Source organism: Cervus elaphus, chromosome 15 (genome assembly GCF_910594005.1).
Source record: "Cervus elaphus chromosome 15, mCerEla1.1, whole genome shotgun sequence".
NCBI classification, from domain to species: domain Eukaryota; kingdom Metazoa; phylum Chordata; class Mammalia; order Artiodactyla; family Cervidae; genus Cervus; species Cervus elaphus.
In genome coordinates this window covers 41,731,638-41,749,991 of record NC_057829.1, presented here as the reverse complement: position 1 = coordinate 41,749,991, position 18,354 = coordinate 41,731,638, and the positions used below count along the sequence as shown (strand labels likewise).

The 18,354-nt window shown below is 49.6% G+C and overlaps 1 protein-coding gene across 1 annotated transcript in view; it reads left to right on the top strand.

Annotated features, from left to right (window-relative positions):
* The first annotated feature begins 1,023 nt into the window (after positions 1 to 1,023).
* Positions 1,024 to 18,354, top strand: part of LOC122708524 (probable cyclin-dependent serine/threonine-protein kinase DDB_G0292550) — a 67,927-nt gene continuing 50,596 nt past the window's right edge. Inside the window, exon 1 of the mRNA XM_043924755.1 lies at positions 1,024 to 1,127. Coding sequence (XP_043780690.1) covers positions 1,024 to 1,127 — 104 coding nt within the window. The remainder of the gene's footprint in view (positions 1,128 to 18,354) is intronic.

The following is an 18,354-nucleotide window of genomic DNA, read 5'->3' as shown; positions in this document are numbered from 1 at the left end:
CACGCTCTGGCCTTAAGGACCTCACAGATTAGGAAACAGGCAAGTCACATACCTACACACGGAGTTAAAGGGTTCCAAGGACCAAAAGATAAGAACAAAGGAGTTACTTGCAACTTTAAGGAAAAAGCAAGTATTCTTAGAAAAAGAAGAAGGCAAGCTTGGCTTCCTACAGACTGTGGAATAGTGAACTAGATCTTAAAGGATGAGGAAAGACAGGGTGACAGAAACCATCAAGGAGACTTCTTCTGTAGTGAGTGGTCTGTTTGGTTAGAAAGCAGAGTTGACTCAAGGGAAGACTGAGAGATGAGGCTAAACAGGACAGTTTGGGAGGCTAATAGTGCCAGGTTTATGATTATCTGCTGTGAGCAATAGGGAGCTATAGGTTATTCTAGGGTGGGGATCTGACATGATCAAGGTTGTGCTCCAGGAGAAAAATCTGATAATTATGGATTAAATGAGATAGAACTTGAGCCAGGAGAAGTGGGGAACCCAGCTAGGTAGCAATTTCATGAAAAGATGAGTCAATGGACCAGAAGACAGTGGGGGAAAGAGAGAAGGATGTGTGTATGAATGGCTGCCAAGAGGTAGAAGAATTTCCCTGAGATAAAAGGCAAGCATGGAAGACAAGAGAGGAAGGCAGTGTGGTAAGGTCCAAAGAATTTTACATGAGAGGAGAGGACCATGGAGAGACTCTCATGCACAAGTGCATAAGTGTCTATTTTCTTGTGCATGCAGGAAGTGTATGCATGTTTCTGTGTGTGTGAGAGAGAGAGAGAGAGGGAGAGAAAGGGGCTTTGGGGGCTTGGGGTGGGGGATATAGAAATGGACCAAGATGACATCTTAGCACCAACCTTCAGCAAGATCATATGTCTTACAGGCCTCTGAACCCTTCACAAAAGTATTGGAACTTTCAGGATTAGAGAAACACACACCAAAGCAAAAGAGTTGGGATGAGTAGGACAGAAACTGACATGCACCGCTGCCTCTCTGGCTGCTCATTGATATTAATTTTGACCAGTGTTCATGGCTTCTTATGAGCCCCTGCTTCCTTCCAGCCCTAAACTGAGGATTTCCCTCATCACCTACTCCTCAGTCAGCTATGTCCTTCTGCCACTCACCTCCGACAGGTAAGTGTCATTTTAAATCTCCAAGGTAGGCCTGGTGGGCAGGGCCACAGAGAGGCCCAAGAAGCTGAGGATCTCCGCTGGGTGCAGGCTGGGCCAGCCTGGGCTCTCGTGAGTGCCCACTCTGACCCCAGTCCTGATTCCCTGGCTCCCACTGACCCCTGACTGTACTGACACTAGTAGACTCCGGTGCTACTGGACCATCTCAACTCCCTCCAAGCCCTGCCCTCCACTCATCCAGTCCTATCAGCCCTCTTCACTTTTTTTAGAACTGGCTCACTGTGAGGACTCCTGGGATCTGGTGGAGCAGATGTGTGGATGCTTTGTGAACACTGGCCTGTGTTGGGTGCCTCCCCTGGATGTCAGTCTCTGCTCTGGGCCATGGGGGAAGAGGGCAGGCAGAGTCAGAACCAGGAGGCAAGGACGGGTATACTGAAGTGCTGGAGCTTCACTGTGTGGGAGCTTGGTCCCTTGGTGGATCTGATACAAGGGAGCCCATGAATGTGGTTCCAAACACCAGGCAAAACTGGATGTAGGAAGGAAGCGCAACACACCAGTATCCTAAGTGTGCCAAAAAGCCTGAAGGTGAAAAGACGTGCTTCTAGTAGCAGGGAGGTAAAGATGCTCCTGATGCACTGAACCCAGTTCAGTGGGTGAAATACCAAAGAGAGGTTAAGGTCATTTAGAAATAAGTGGGTCCAGGATTTGTGGCACAGAGCCCTTTTCAGGACCTTGGAGAGAAGCCACGAGCTGCAGATTAAACCAAACAGCAAGGTTTCAAAGGAGGAAGTGTGATGGTGTCAGTTCATGGAGACAGCTCTCCCCAGGCCTGGCTCCCAGGATAAGCAGGGACCAGGCCTCCTGTTCAGTGAGCTGGGGAAGGCATGGTTTTGTGCATGTTTGAGTTTAGAAGAGAGAGAGAGCAGAGCTGATTTGACACGGGAGAAAGTCCATGGGGAGGGATACTGGAGGGTGGCAGAGAGGTGTCCAGTGAGGACTGGAAACATACCTCTGGGGGTGGCACTGCCCATGGAGGAGAGGAGGACAACTGCCTCTTCCAAGGCATGGGGCTTGAGGCCCAAACCAAGAGAGGTTTGGTGAGGCTCATGGAGAGCCTCCGTAGTCCTCTCTGGAAAGTGAAGGAGAGAAATCTTCCATAATAAGAGTGTTCAGGAGAGGGAACAGAGCTCAAGGGAGAGCAAAAGAAGTGAAATCCTGTGTGTGGGGTGGGGGTGGGTTTGGATGGGGAAGGGAATACATACCTAGGAAAACAGGTCAACATCAACCATGACCCTCATGCTTCCATCTCAGGAGGACCCCATAGAATCTTGCTGGGAGCTGGTCTCAGCCTGGGGTTGGGCATTTCCAAAGCTGCCTAGGCATTTAGGAGGATGTGGCAGAGGGCTGGGGTGGGTCTTGCTGTACAAGGTGAGTCCAGAGTGACTCAGGGAGCCTGGTAAGAGGTGCAGCTCTGATGGGTCTGCAGAGGATTTGGGGGCAGGACTGGGGCCAGGGCTGGTGCTTTCTGAGCCCTATCTACTAGGGCAAGCAGGCTGAGAGGGCACCGTCCACAGAGGCCTCGCACCGGTGCTGGAGAAACCAGACAGTACAGGGCTAGGAAGCCTCAGGTGTGCTGGTGGGGGTGCATGAGAACTGGGAAGAGGTTCAGGAGCTCCTGTCATTATGAGTGGGATACTTTAAGAGCAGGAAGGATTGTTGAGGGTACTAGGAGCCTGGTGTCATGGTATGAGAAGAGCTGGAAGGGCAGCAGAAGAGAGAGCCACTCAGGTAAGAACTTTGCCTGATGATGTGAGTCCTGGGCAGGAGACTGTGAGCACTGAGAGTTTCAGCATATTTTGAGGTGTAAATGACAAAATTGAAATTTTCTAGAAAGTGCCAAGACATGTGTTTCTACTCAACTAGGCAAGGCCTGCTTTGGCCTGCCCTGGCAGTGGGTCCCAGGTCTCCTCCTCTCACGGGCTAGGTTGAGTAGGTCTGGGGCTCTCATATTTCACTGCACACTGAGCATCTCCTCTGCCCGCAGTGAGAAGCCAGCCTTCAGGGACCACATCCTCCTTAGACTTGCTGTGACAGCTCAGCCCATCACACTGGATAAACCTGAACCTAAGCCCGCACTCCCTAGTGTATCCCAGTCCTATCCCCTGCGATCTGCTTTAGCAGAGGACGACATCTCATTGTCATGGCAGCCTGGAGTCACTACTCTTTCCCCCTTCATGGACAGCCCTCAGGTCACTTTTCCAGCTTATGGTCTGTTTCTTCAGGAACAGATGAAGGCCAAGAGCCCTAGACTCTAGCAGAGAAGCTTGACTACTTCCCTTAGTACTGGTCCAGAGGGAGAAGTGGCTGGAAGGAACCAAGTCCACCTCAGGGGTCTGTGGCTGAAGAGTAGGGGACAGGGCAGGAACATCAGAGTGACTTTGCCAAACTCAGCCTTGCTTGTTGGAGGATAATGAGCCCTCACCAGGGACCCCTTAGGTGCCAGCAATACCGCCAATCACGTTGGGGGTGCCGGATCCACAGGTGCACATCCGTGGGTGCTCCCCTCTCACCGTGGATGGTCAAGGCTGGGCCCTTGATGAGTCCCCTGAGGTCTGGATGCCTGAGACAGGGATGAGCACATTGAAAACCAGGTCCTACTTATGAGACAGAAAAGCAGCATCCTCCACACTCACTGAGTCGGGAATGAAGAAGGGTTAGGGCTAGTCCTGTCAGTGGCAGAAACATGGGCAGAAGAGTCAGGACAGGGCCACTTGTGCCCCCTCAGATCCAGGCAGGTCTGCACAGGGCAGAGTGGTCCCAGGACAGCTGGGGCTGTTTTATTGCCATCAGCCCACATTCTCCCTCTACCCTCTTTTCGAATTGTTTTCAGAAATGAACTAAAAAAAGGTCTTCAAAAACTTCGGGAGATAAGGCCCTCAGGAACCAGAAGATTGCAGGATGGATTGAGAAAGGTACGGACTCTATAGCTCAGAGGATTTATTCTGCTTTGTCAAGTTCTTAAAAGAATTATTGGATCATCTCACTGTACTCCCCCAACTCTCCTTTATTTTGTTTCAGGCAGGTGATGAGATTGCGAAAGTTTACACTGCTAGTAAGTTGCCCGCTGACATCACTGTGCTCAGGTGGGACAGAGCCAGGCCTGGCCTCAGCGAGGGCTGGTGTAGACCCTCCTCGGCCAGCTCCTAGCGCTGACTCTTGGAGCAAGCTCCTTGACCTCTTTGTGCTGCAGGTTCCTCCTCCCCACAGTGAGGATGCCAAGCTCCTCCAGGGATGTTCCTGAGGACCACATGGGATCATACATTACATTCCTGGTTCTTACTAGATATCAAGTGCATGACCTAAAGTTGAGCTGCATGAAAAAGAAAAGAGAAATTCCAGGGACAGTGAGCAGATGGAGTTCAGTTTAAGGAGCAGAGACATTGGTGTCCCCCTGGCTGCCCACACTCTGTCCACCACGGTCCTGGCTCTGCCCCCTTTCCCTTCAGCCTCTCCCCTCTGGTAGACTCTTACCCAGTAACTATGTTTCCAGCAGTGGGAAAGGTTGTTCTTGACCCAGAACCATCTGCATGTAGACTGTAGCGTTGCAGCCCTCATCAGGAAAGAAGCATAGGCTGCTGGGGAAAGGCAGCGAGTTGGGCGGGGGCCGCTGCCCAAGCCTCTGACAGTCAGTCTGGCTGCTCCTCCCTGAGCTGTAATGAGAGGCTTGTCCTCACCGGAGAAGTAGCTGCAGTTGCCGTTCAGGATAAACACTGTCCACCTGCCCCTTGTGAGGGTCCACCAGGAAGTGCTCTGGGCCAGGCACTTCATCTGTCAAGTGAGTCCTAGACCAAGGCTCCTTCTCCCTCCAGGTGCTCTGGGTGGTGGGTACTCAGGTCAGAGTGGCCCCTCCCCAGGAGGAGATGTGGGAGCAGCACTGTGGGCCTGACCGCCTGCAGCAGGTGCTTGCTGACCAGGCCACTCCCTGCTTGTTCTGCAGACAAGAAAGCTGCCAGCATGGTTTATGCTTTGACTGCTGGACCACTGGACCAATGGACAGTATGGGCTTCTCAGAGAGAAGTAAGTCCAGTCCATCATTTCCAACTTTGTGTCCCATCTAGTTTTATATTTTGTTCTCACAGTCTTTTTTTCTATTAGGCCAGCAGGTTTAAGAATTTTAAGACCAAATTTTACGCCATAGGTATGAAAGGCTCTCAGAGAAACCAGGTAATTCAGAACAGGTAACCAGGTGCCACTCTTGAGCCCAGCTGGGGAAAACTTTCAAAGGCAGCTGTCCCAGCATCTCCCAGTGAATGTCCCTCTACCCCAGCCCAAGTGTTTGGACAACAGGTAGTCACAGCAGATGAACAGCAGGTGTTGTGTAAACTATACCCCAGAGATGTGGGTGGGGGAGCTTTTCACTCCCTGAGGGTGGGCTGCTGACAGATGCCAGGTTTGGAGTCCAACGTGGCAGCAGGCAAGAGCCTATTTCCTGGGACAGAATGCTGTGTTTTCAACCCTTGGCTGTTTGCCAAGCCATCTTCTCTTCCTTGTAGTTGATTCAAATTGTGGGTGGAAAGACCCAGGCATACGAGGTACCCAAACCCAATGACATGGAAGGCTTTATTATATCGGTGAGTGTGGGATAAATGTGAGAAGGAGGTTGGGGTAGCTTCTCACTATGCTCATGCGTGTCTCTCTTCCTGACCCTACCACCCATTATACTCTCTTACAGCTCGTGGGAAATTCCTGTAAGCAAGTTATGGGTGGGGACAGCTACTATGCCTGTGTAGGAGGTACGTGCTGGGGTCACTGTTCCAGAGTAAATGACACTTGCGCATGCGTGGTGTGAATGTGCCTGAGTCTGAGTGTGGAGTGTGTCTTTGGTGTTAGTGTGAAGTATGTGTGTGTTTGTGTGTGTCTGTGTGTATGTGTGCTGTGTGTGTGCATGCACACAGAAATATGTCAGGTATGTTATTGTGCATTGAGTATTTAGGTAAGTGTGTGTTTGTGTGAGTCATGTCTGCCATGGATTATGGTGTAGATATTGGGTGTAATTACCTTTTCTTCTGGTTTTACTGAGATATACTTGACATACAGCTCTGTATAAATTGAAGGTATATACACCACCAAACGACTTCACATACTTGTGTTGGGAAATAATTACCCTAGTAAGATTAGTGTAATTACCTTTTTAAAATTCAAAACTAAAAAGTTTTACTTAGATATAAGAAAAATAAAGCACATATTAATAAGAAATATATTTTAAGTAATAAGAAAATTTATTTTTAAACTCTGAATAGAACACTAGCAAATGTAATCCAACAATATATAAAAAGGACAATACATCAAGACTAATTAAGGATCACCTCAGAAATGCAAGTTTGATTCAGTATTTGGAATATCAGTGTAATTTACCACATCAGCAAAATGGAGAAAGAAAATATGATTTTTTTCAATGGATGAATAAAAGAATTGGGCAAAGTGCAAGTCAAAAGAGGACCATAGTCTGACAAAGGCAACCACACAAATTCTCACAGCCAACACTATACCCGGTGATTCAATGAGGATGGCCTCTCTCTGAGGTCTCTAACTTGACAAGGATGCCCTCTCTCCCCTGGGAGGGTCCCTGCATCAGTGTGGGGAGGGTCCTGTGCCGTTTCTCTTAGAAGCCCTCTCTCTGAGTGAGCTCTGTGTGTGCCAGCTTGTGCCTCCACATCACTGGGATTTGTACAGCTGAGGCAGGTGGATAACACAAGCTCCCACTGGTAAACAGCTCCCAGCTGCATGCAGCTGGACGCAGACCCAGGAAACTGGTCCTGGTTGTGGTACTCCAAACTGCAAGAATACAATGCAGTAGGCTGTGGTCAGACAGAGCAGTGCTCATATCCGAGATCTGTTGCCCACAGGTACAAAACCAGGGCAAGTTGCTGAGTATCTGGCAGCTCCAATTTCCTCTTCAAGGAGTCTAAATAACAAACATCCACTGTCACATCTGCAATGAGATGTAGATGCAGTGGGATTCACAGTGACTGGCACAGTATCTGGAAGCTGGTGGCCCTTACCAACAGGAGCTGGTACTAAGGCTTCTATCACTGACCCCTGGCTCTGCCCCGACTCTCATGCTGAGCCCAGGTTGGGGAAGGAAATGGTTAAAGAACACCCAGGATGAAAACGTCTTCAGCTGCACCCACTGTAGGTCATGCCTGACCCTGACCCTGTGACCTGCAGTGCGAAGTGGAGATGTGAGGAGGGACCCACACACATGTGCGGGGTCTTTTCCTGCTTCTCTGCTGTCACTGCCAGCTGTGTAACAGCCTGACAGCTTCCATTCTGTGATCATGTCCCCAGGACACACACGGGCCTGTCAGACCTCGGGGGAGGATGCCTGTTGTCATTCCTGCCCTGGGGTGGCCCAGCAGGGATGACAGGTGTCCACTGCACACCCTCTGCCAGTGAGGCCCAGCGGTGCTGCTCTAACGTTTACAACTGCCGTCATCTTGTCAAAAGCTGTCTCACAGCATGACTGTCACTGGAGGAAAGCTCAAGGCAGGAACCTAGCTAGACTTGAAACAAATAGAAGCTGTCATTCTGAATAAGTCAGTAGGCCGGGTGTGAGGAAGCCTGGAGGAGGTGAGCGTGATGCAGGTCACTTCTTCAGCCTCTCAGGACTAAGACTCTACTCCAAGACTAAGCAGAGGCCTCTGCTGGCCTCCCTGCCTCCACGCTTGTGCTCCAGTCCCTCTGCACAGTGCCCGAGGGGCTGAGAAGGCCACTTCCCTTCCCACCTGACCACAGAAGCTGAGGCCCTCAAGCTGAATAACCAGACTCTCCAAGGATCAGCCTCTGCTGTAAGCTCACCTGCTGGAGAGGCTGTGGGGTCAGGGGGCTGAACTTCCTAAAAAACCTCCCTCAGTTTTACAGGGTTCAGCTTACCACCCTTTTAGATGTTACTCTCTTGGTGCCTCAGTCCCAAAGCCTCTCCTGGTCAACTGCTCACTCCGGCTTCCCACAGCTTTGATGTTTTTCTGTCATTTGTCACTTATGTACCATGACTTCTGCTTTGCTGTGTCCATAGCTTTATTATTTAATTTTTATCATTCACCTCACTTTTTCCTACCTTTCATTATGGAAAATTTTCATAACTATAGCAAAGTGAAAACAGAAGTACTCCTGTCTCCACTACCTGGATTGACAGCATTTCTATTGTCATTTATCATGGGGTTACCTCACCTCCAAACCCTTCATTGTGCATAACTTTACCTGGTAACTGTTTTTGGTTGAGTTCTCTTTTTGAAATGCAGCAGACCAAAGTGTATCATGTGATGAGTTCTGACAAATGCACGCAGCACTCATGTAACCCCAAACCTCCTGAAGACTCAGAGCATTACATTTGCACCTAAAATGTCCCCTCAGCTCCCTTCCTAGGCAATCCCTCCCCCACCCTCTGGAGGCAGCTACTCCCTGATTTCTTCCTCTGCAGTCTAATTTGCTGCTTTAGAACCTCTCCTCAATGACTCACAGGGATGAGCACAGGATCTGGCCCCGGGCAGTCGCCACTGTGGTTTGGGGATTCATCCACCCTGTGTGTTGCTGGGTTTGCTCGGGATTTGACCTCAGAAGGCAGGCTGGAGGTGGCACCCTGTCACCCTTTTTCCTGTATGTGACCAGACCAGAGTGAGTGTCTGCAAGAAGCCCAGCAGCAAAGGCCATAGTAGGACACAGTGCAGAGCAGGGCTTTCCTCTGAGGTCCAGCGTCCAGCTATGCATCGTGGTTGGAGACCCTCTGTGGGGGTGGGTGGGGCAGGAGGACCTGAGGCATGAAGGATGGACACGCTGTGCCAACAGGGACACTCCTGCAACCAGCCTGGGTAGAGGCTGCCCCTCCTCCAGGATAAGGTCCCCCCTTGTCCCATCCCACTATCTCCTGAGTTAACAATCACAAGGAGTTCTGCTTTTATATGTAAATTCCTACCTAAATATACTTTATAAAGATATTTTTACTTTAATGGGATCTTGCAGTACATAATGTTTTCCAACCATCTGTACAGTATTCCATTGCATGAATGGACCAATTTATTTCATTAGTTTCCCTTGGTCCATATTCAGATTATTCCTAATAAGTATACTACAAGTCACATTGCAGGGACTGTCCTGATGGTTACTCCTCTTGGGTCAGAGTATCCCTGGGATCAAGACCAGAAGTAGAATTGATACCTTAAGGGGCCACCCAGCTCACTGTGGGCAGTGTCCAGTTTGTCTCAAAATGGCTGTGCCAATCTGCATGGGGTGCTCCGCCGTCTGCCCTCCCCAAGGCAGGTCACCTCTATCCCTGCACCCTAGTCAGTCTCATGCAGGTTGCATGCCCTCTTCAGGCTCCTCTCCATCTGGCTTTCTCAGGGAGCCTGCCTTCCCACAACTCTGTCTAGCGGCCCCAGGTGACCTGGTGTGTAACTTTTCTTCCAGAGAGAAAGCTCTCTCCTCCAGAAAGGATCAGTATCCCTCAGGCTGTTGGTTCTTCTGCCTCTGGTGGGCAGCTGCACTGTGCATGGGAAATGAAGCCTTGTGAGCTGATTGTAGTTCTTCTTGCAACTTCATTTTCATCCTGTGGGGCTAACTGTTAAGAGGAATTAGGATAAGGGGTGTTGGGAAACAGAAGAGGCTGCTGCCCGGACAAAGAAAACTTGTTTATTTTGAACTCTCTTCTGCTCAAAAATCTGAAACCATCACCCTGCCTTCCACTTTGGAGACTTGCCAGAGTTTAGAAGCCCTCCTTTGAGAGCAACGCTGCCTGGGACAGAAGGGCTCTGCTGCAAAGGTGAAGCAGTACCTGAGCGGGGCTGAAGGCAGCAGGAGATCCAAGGAGGAAGGAAGGGATCCAGGATATCCAGGCAGAGGGCAGCGTGCACTGCTCCTAAAGATGCCACCATGGTCTGTGTTCTGGGCTGTCAGCTGGCCCTGCCCTCAGCTGCTGCCCTCCCTCCTGTCACCTCCGTAGAGGAAGAGGCGGAGTCCAGTCTTTACCATGAGGCTGGGACTGGCCAGGTTCTCTCTGGTTCCAATTCAGTCCAATGAGCTGAAAATCCACGTATCAGAGTATCAGAGAGGATGTGTCCCTGGAGAGGAATGTGACAGATGTTTAGAATTAAGACAGGAATGGGCTTCCCTGGTGGCTCAGCTGGTAAAGAATCCATCTGCAATGCGGGAGACCTGGGTTTGATCCCTGGGTTGAGAAGATCCCCAGGAGAAGGGAACGGCTACCCACTCCAGTATTCTGGCCTGGAGAATTCCATGGACTGTGTAGTCCATGGGGTTGCAAAAAGTCGGACACAACTGAGAGACTTGCACTTCACTTCAAGACAGGAGCAGAGGTGGTGTAAGTAGGTGCTGGGTTAGGTACTTGAGCTCAGATTCTGGCCCTGTACCTGCCAGGGGGTAGGGGGTACCTCTTGCCCTATATTAGCTCTAATTTCTCTCTCTGTAAAGTTGGGAGTAGTAGATCATGTGTACCTTGTGGGTTCAGGAGATATAAAGGAAGAAGTATAAAGATTGATAGGCGCACTGTAGATGCTTGCTTGTGGAGAACATCATTTTGAATGAACGCAGCAGGTAGTGCCTTGCATGGATTTTCCCACTTCTGGTTCCTCTTGTCTTTTTGTTTGTGGCAGGAAGGCTACACTGTCTATTTTTGCCTCATCTAGAGCCTGACGTCTCCATATTCTGGCAGTGAAGGTTTCCTTTCTCTACCTGTATCTACTTACAATATGGTTTATTAGTTTAGAGCTATGCTTCTTTGCAAAAAGTAGTCCTAAAATGTAAATTGCAAGCAATCCTCTTTGAGACTGAGGGGCAGCTGCCCTGCTCAGGTGGACCAAGTTGTGCTGGCAAAACTGTATGTGCAAGACACAGTCCCAACAGCTTTTTCCAGGACAAATACAGATTCCCATGTCTTGGTGAGCAGTGAAGGTGCTTGGACTTTTGTGTCATAATTCAACTGACCGTATCTGCACGGGTTTACTTTGGGGCTCTCTATACCTATGTGTCTCTTTCTGTATTGGTACCATACTGTTTTGTTTACTGCAGCTTTGGAGTATAGTCCGAAAATAGGAAACATAATACCTCCAGCTCTGTTCTTTCTCCAAAACTTTTTGTTTATTTGGTGTCAAGAAAGTGTGCAGGCTTTAAACATGGGGTGCAATTTTTGGAGAACCCTTGAAAACCTAAAAAACTTATCATCAAGCCAGCTTCAGCCCAGAGGCTGAGAATATATTTTCTGCAAGCAGAGAAACTGCAAACTTGGCCCTGATCTGATGGGAACTGCAGGGATACCTGAAGCAGGAGCAATCAGGACTGCCAAATAAAAGTCTGTGCTGACATTTCTGAGGAATGCTTCTCAAGTTAACTGACCTTGGGCAAATGAAGCATCTGGGATTGAAATTCACCAACTTTGGCCAGGAGGCAGAGGTGGAGGCTAATGACCTTGGGCTTAGAGCAAGAAGACTTGCATGTTATCCTGAACAATTCCCCAGGTTGTTATGCTTAGCTTCTTAGTTGGGTCCAACTCTTTGTAACACCGTGGACTGTAGCCTTCCAGGCTCCTCTGTCCATGGGGATTCTCCAGGCAAGAATTCTGGAATGGGTTGCCATGCCCTCCTTCAGAGGATCTTCCCAACCTAGGGATTGAATCCAGGTTTCCCACATTGCAGGTGGATTCTTTACCAACTGAGCCACGAGGGAAGCCATCTTCTCTGGGTCCCCTGGTATTTGCCTCTGGGACCAGAAATTCCCAGCAGTCTGGCCCAGAACTTCACTTTAGCATATCAATGTCTCTCACCCTGACAAAAGGAAGTGCTTGATGAACCCTGGGGACATTGTGTGAGGAACAGGAAGGGTCAGGAAGAGGGAAGGGAAGAGCAGTCATTGCATACTTCAGGACCACATCTAAGACAAGATTTTATCCTCCATGGGGGATTCTCCTCTGCAGGGCCCTTGCCCCTTTGCTTGCCTCACCCAGGTCCTGGCCTTGCTCCTGGGGTCTCCAGCCTACTATAGGCACAGAGAAGTACAGGGAGGAGGAATAGACCCCAAGTGTGAGAAAGTCCTACAAGCACCAGTCTTGTGTGCTCAGCTGAAGCAAGGGTCAGATCTATCTTCAGCTTGCTTTATCTTGGTTCCTGTCCTTTGTGTAAGGGAGGGCCTGGTGGAGAGCACTGCCTGCAACTCCTAGGAAAGACTCTGGGACAAATGGGTCAGAAACCCATGACTGGATTTGCCTCTGTGGTGGGGATGACGTTGGGTGCCTTTAATGAGTTTGATGGGTCAGGGGAAGTAGTGAGAGGCCCCCTGAGTTCTCAAAGCCCAGACCCTCTGCCTCAGAGTGGACCATCAGTGACAAAAGGTGAGCCCAGAGGACAAATGGGTTATTCAGACCCTGGATCCTTAGGGGTGTCCCCTGGGAATGCAGTTATAGGGTGACCTGTAATAATTGTGAAATCGGAAGGAAGTCAGGACTCAACCACTCCTAACACAGAAATTTGGATGTTGCCCTTGCAGAATCCTACCATCTCGGATTTTATGCATCTGGACTGAGTCCAGACAGAATGAATGAATATACTTGCAGATATAAATTGGACAAAAACAAAGCCTACAGTAAGTAACCCACCTTGGTGCCTCTAAGTGAAAAACTTTCCACACCACAGCATTCCCTCAGCCAACCAAGCCGTCAGATCCCTTCCTTACCATTCACTTAGACACTCTGAGGATAGAAATAGTGCAGACAAGTGGAGGCAGGGACTTGGCTAGGAAACCTGGCCACTTTGCCCTTCATCTCAGGCTGGGAAGTGATCAATCCCCAACAAGTCAAGAAAGTCTTGGATCAGGGCTTATCCCTGCAAAGGCTCACCTCTGCTTGGGGTGCTATTTCTGCCCTCACTGCTACATTCTCCCACAATTTCCTTGGCCCTCACTCCTCTTGACAGAAAGGACTTGAATCTTATGAGTCTGTTGGTGAGAAGTGGAGGTAACCCCAGGGCCCTGAGTCTGTGCAAGGTGCACTGAGCTCTCCCAGGAGAGTAGGGTCACCGGGATTGAGAAAGGATGCCAACGGCCAGGCCTGGGCCCTGGAATCTTGGCTCAGGCCCATTTTACATGTGTGATTTTGACCTAATGAATGTTCTGTTCTCAGCCTCTATTATCTGTACTGTAAAATGGGGTCAGTATGGTAGGTGCACTAACTAAACCCTACTGTATACATAAAGCTACTATTTGGAAATATTCAGGCACTAGATGTTCCTCCACAATGGGGGAGCGGCCTGCGAAAGTGCACAGAAGGGGCAGGAGATGTGCCCTCATCACTGAGGTAGGTCTGATTTCCCTCAGAGAGTGCCTGGGGACAGTTGGACTTCCTCTGCCTGCTCAACTCTCCCAGTTAACCCCCTGATACATTGATTGGATATGATTATATTATGTTCTGTGACTCCTCATTCCAGGGCCATCTGATAAACCCAAAGCGAGTCCTTCCACCAGCACACTTCTGGACCATGTCTCCTTACATGGGTGCATAGAACGGGCAGGGCTCTGCCATTTCAACACTCTCACACCACACCAGGTGTAAATGGCCTCAGGGGGTTAGATTTCCTTTGGTCTGTACTTTCTCAGGAGTGGTTTGTACTGAGTCTTTGTAAGGAAAATTTATGTGTATTGAGCACCTGCTGCATCAGGTTATGTCTAAGTGGCTTATATGCACTAGCTCAATTAATTCTCAAATGAGACCTAATTGTATGTAACTGATGCAGCAAGAGCTGGAAAGCAAACACAGGTGATCTGACTGCCTAGTCTGGGTCTTTGGCCTTGCTGATGACAGTTCTTGAAAAAGGTTGGGAACAACCTATCATCCAATAAACGTATTCAGACACTTCTGGGTTTGGGTGGCTATACTGTTTTCTCACCCACGGTGTCACCAGTTTCTCTCTGAGGTGGACCAGCACAGAGATCTCACATGGGAGAGCTTATCCCACAGTTCTGGGCTCCTCTGCTGACCGCCATGTTGGATATGGTTGGAGGCTGACCAGAAGTGGTGGATCAGCACTATTTATTGCCATGAGCGCCAATGAGGATTCATTTGGTAGTCTCTCATTATATTTTACTCTGATTAAAACATCTGGGAAAACTTTTTAGTAAATACAGAAAAGCATAACAAAGATTAATTTTAAAGCCAATATTCCTTTATGTTTTATATTATTTATCTTAAGTGTGTCATGATTTCACATATTAAGAAATCTTTATACATGCTGTTCTTGTGACCCTCAGTATGTGAGGTGGCTGCCATTACCTCACTCTCCCTGCTGTGTGAACACTGTGGAGATTATACTACATTTTCTTGTGATTTTTTTTCACCCTAATCCCAACCATTCTACCCCTCAGATACAAGTCCTTCCCCCTAAATAAACTTATTGATTAGTTTTTTAATATCAGTACCAATAAAGGGGAAAAACTTCATAGCTAATGTGAGAACTGAATTATGGCCAAAAGCTGGTCACTGGGAAGGAAACCATCTGAGGGGGAAGGCCTGATCTGTGGCCACAGTCAGCGTGTGAGAATAGTTAGGGTTCAGGAGAGGGAAGGTTCCACAGCTACTCACTATGCATTGTCAGAGTGTCTTGAGGGCCATCTCCCAACCCCCACAAAATTTTAGAACAAACACAAACACAGAGGCCCTGTTCCCCCTCAGGCTTCCCTGTGTCCACAAATGGCACCACCACCCACCCAGATGTTCTGCTCACTAACCTGCATGCCGTCCTTGACTCCTGTTTATTCTCATCCCACATCCAGGCCACCTACAGGTCCTTCTGCCTCTGTGTCCAAACTCATCTGGACTTGGACAGCCCCTTGACACTCACTGTACTTAGAATAAAGCCCACACCCCTTTCCAGGGTCCACGAGGCCCCCACCACTCATCTCTTTCCGTCAACAAGTTCAGCTTATTATGCCGCAAGCCATGGCATAGGTGCCCACAGCCTGGACAGTCTTCCTCAGAACTTTCCTTGCCTTTCCCCTCATCTGGTTTCAGCTCCAGGAACATTGTCTCAGAGACCTTATCTTTAATGAGAATTCTCAATAACATACAAAAGTAGCAAAAATTGTATAGAGCCCTTGAAGCAGTCTTACCTACTTTCATTAATTATCAACCCTGGCCAATCTGGTTTTGCTCATATTTTCACCATTGATTATTATAAAGCAAATCCCAGATATCCCATCATGTCCTGTATAAATATTTCATTTTCTCTTAAGGAGAAATTGTGTCTCTAAAAGGCTAAGCAGTTATTCCTTCTACTCCCTTCCCTATTCCTTCCCTTGATTGACATCATGGCACTTTTCTCTCTGGCATTCATTTTGTTGTTTGTTACTTTATTGTCTGTCTCCCTCTCCAGTCCCATAAATGTCAGGCCCTTAAGAGCAAGGCTTCTGCCCTCCTTGTTCCCATTAAACACCAGAGCCCCTGCACAGTGCCTGGTGCATGGTAGGTGTCAGAAGAAGGCAGAGAAGAGAAGCTGCTTCTGCCAGAGCGATAGCTTTGCTTACCAAGGACAGGCAGAAAGGGAGGGGTGGATGGATGGACAAGTCCATTGACACTCTTTTCATATGATTGTCTTTTAGCTAAACCACCTGACTCAGTGACTGCAGAAAAATTAGTCTGCCTAGGACATATTTTTCTTAAGGCTGGACAGTAAGTGTTTATGTTCTGGGGCCTTTTGGGCAGGTTTCCCCACTGTGAGGAGTCCAGAGTGTGGGATACCCCATTTACTGAGGGCAGCACATGTCTGTCTCCAGGAGGGCTCAGGCATACTCCACCCCTGTCTTGGTTGATAATCCCCTGAGGTGTTCAGGGATCCGCTGTGGGCTGTGACCCAGGCTCTGCTGAGGAGAGCAGGATGTGGGAGATGGTGTGTCCCAGGGATGGTACCTTTACTCCAGGGAGCTTTTCCAGATGAAGCCAACATGCTGTGTACATACAGAGTCGGAATGGGGACACATACAGCCATCCTTAGTCACTTAGTCCATGGTCATGAGGGCATCTAACCCACTGCAGGGCTCCCCACTGTCTGGCCTGCCTTCATTTCAGAGGTCAATCTCATGTTGTCTGGGCATGAGCTTTCCTTGCCCATGCTTCCTGCTCCCTGGAAGCTCCAAATACCTGATGTTTGAAGTCATTACAGTAAAGAGATCTGGGGAAAACAGCTTGAGACAAGTGCAAGAACTGTCACTTGTCACCTTGTCACCATTTGCCCTTTTTGTGCTTCAGGGTGGTCGTCGTTGATTACTCTCTGGACAGGGAAAATACCTGGAGTGAGCGAAGCCTGAAAATTACCAGCAGGGACTGTGTGAGTGAATGTTGGGCTGCAAGAGAATCTGCTTGGGAGGAAGAGACAACCAGGGATGCAGGACAGGAGAATAACATCATTGGGAAAGGGCCAGCAATAATCTGTGCAGACATGCACTTCAGGTAGCATTTTGCAGCCAGTTTGGTGCCTGAGTTCTTTATCAGGGAGCTGTCCCCACAACTCTGGTTTGTGAAATTCACTGGAATGCCTCTATGAGTGTCTCAGGGTACAGCTGGCTATCCGGGTCCTACAGAAACTGCCTTCTCTATGAACCAAGTATCATTGAAGGTATGTGCAAGGAACCAACTCAAGCTCTAAGCAACTCCAGAAATGGTTCTGAGCTTCTGCCCACCCTGGACCCATGTTGCCACCTCTCCTGGCCCAGGACTTGTGGTGGGTAACTCCAGGCTCCAGCCTGGATTCCATCTGGAGTGAATGTAAGAGGCTGGGACACTGCATACTAGGAGACAGAATCCAGGCCCTCTGAGACCCCCAGGCCCTCCAAATTGGAGTCCCAAGCACGGGGCTCTGGAGGGTGGGAGCAGCTGTGGCCATGCCCAGGGTGTGTCTTCACTGAGTTGGTGCAGCAGCAGGTAGGGCTCTGAACCCGCTCATTACCTTCACAATCCCAGCCTCCCAAGACTAGGGAACATAGGCGATCACTTTACAGAGGTCATCAGCCTCTCTTCTGCCTCTCCTCTTTTCTCATGTTCCTCTTCTGCCCCTCTCTGAAAACTGGCTCTGACCTCTCCAGGGGGTCTCTGCCCTCTATTCCTGGGGAGCTGGCAGGGTCACGGGGAGGCTGGGGCTCAGCACAAGGAGGCACAAGGAAGCACAAGGAAGAAAGTGCTGCTCTCAGGGGTCTGCTCTTCCCAGCTCTACAGTGTCTAGGCTGCTTAGCCTGGGGCAGCCCGGCATGGAAGACAGAGCCTGTCAGCCTGGAGTGAGATTCTCTGGGAGGAGGGACACTTGTGCTAATGCCACTGCCCCTGTGTCCAATCCCAGCTGGTGAGGGTTCCCTCAATGTGATGGTCCTTGTGTGTCCGTTTCTTCTGGTCCCTGCACATCCTCCTGAGGATCTGAGCCTGAACCTCCACATTTCCCACCAGGAGTCTCTCCACCTAACTGCGGTCTGTCCACGGGCACATTGAGAAGAGAACTCTGGAGCTGCCTGTGGCTCCAGGCCCAGCAAGGGTCACTCTCAGCCTGACTGGGCCTCTCCTTTCAGCAGCCCTATTTCCTGGACAGGGGCTTTCTCTGTCCCCTTCCCTTCTGCTTCTCTCCAGCAGAGCCATTGATGTGGGGAAGAGCTGGGCAGTGCAGGTCCATGTATGCAGCATACGCATCCTTGGTTATGAACAAGAGAACAGAGCTCACTCCTTAAGATTCCATGTAGACATGTCCTGTGCTACTCTGGGCTTTCTAAAGCCTCTCTCTAATGCTTTCAAGTGCCTGCACTTCCTCAGCACAGATGTGAGCTGTGCTGTGAGAGTAGCATTGTCCAAGGTTGCAGAGCTGGGAAGTAGGGAAGAGAAACTATGGGTAGGTGATCAGGTCTCCCGCCTCTTCTCTCAAACCCCCGCTTCTCAGGGGCCCCGCAGCCCTCCCTCACACATCTGTGTGTCATCTTGTGGTCCTTGAAAAATTCCAGTGCTCTCAACCAAAGCAGGCAGTGAGGGCTGGTCTGTCACCCCTTGGAGGGCTGGGCTTCTTTGACAGCACTCTTGGGAGAGCCTCTGAGCAGGGTCAGCAGTGAGGGTCTGTGGCCCAGGGCTCCACAGTGGCTCTCTGGGTACCAGCCATGATCTTCTAGCCCAACGCTGGTCCTTATAGATGAGGCACCCTGAGGAGAA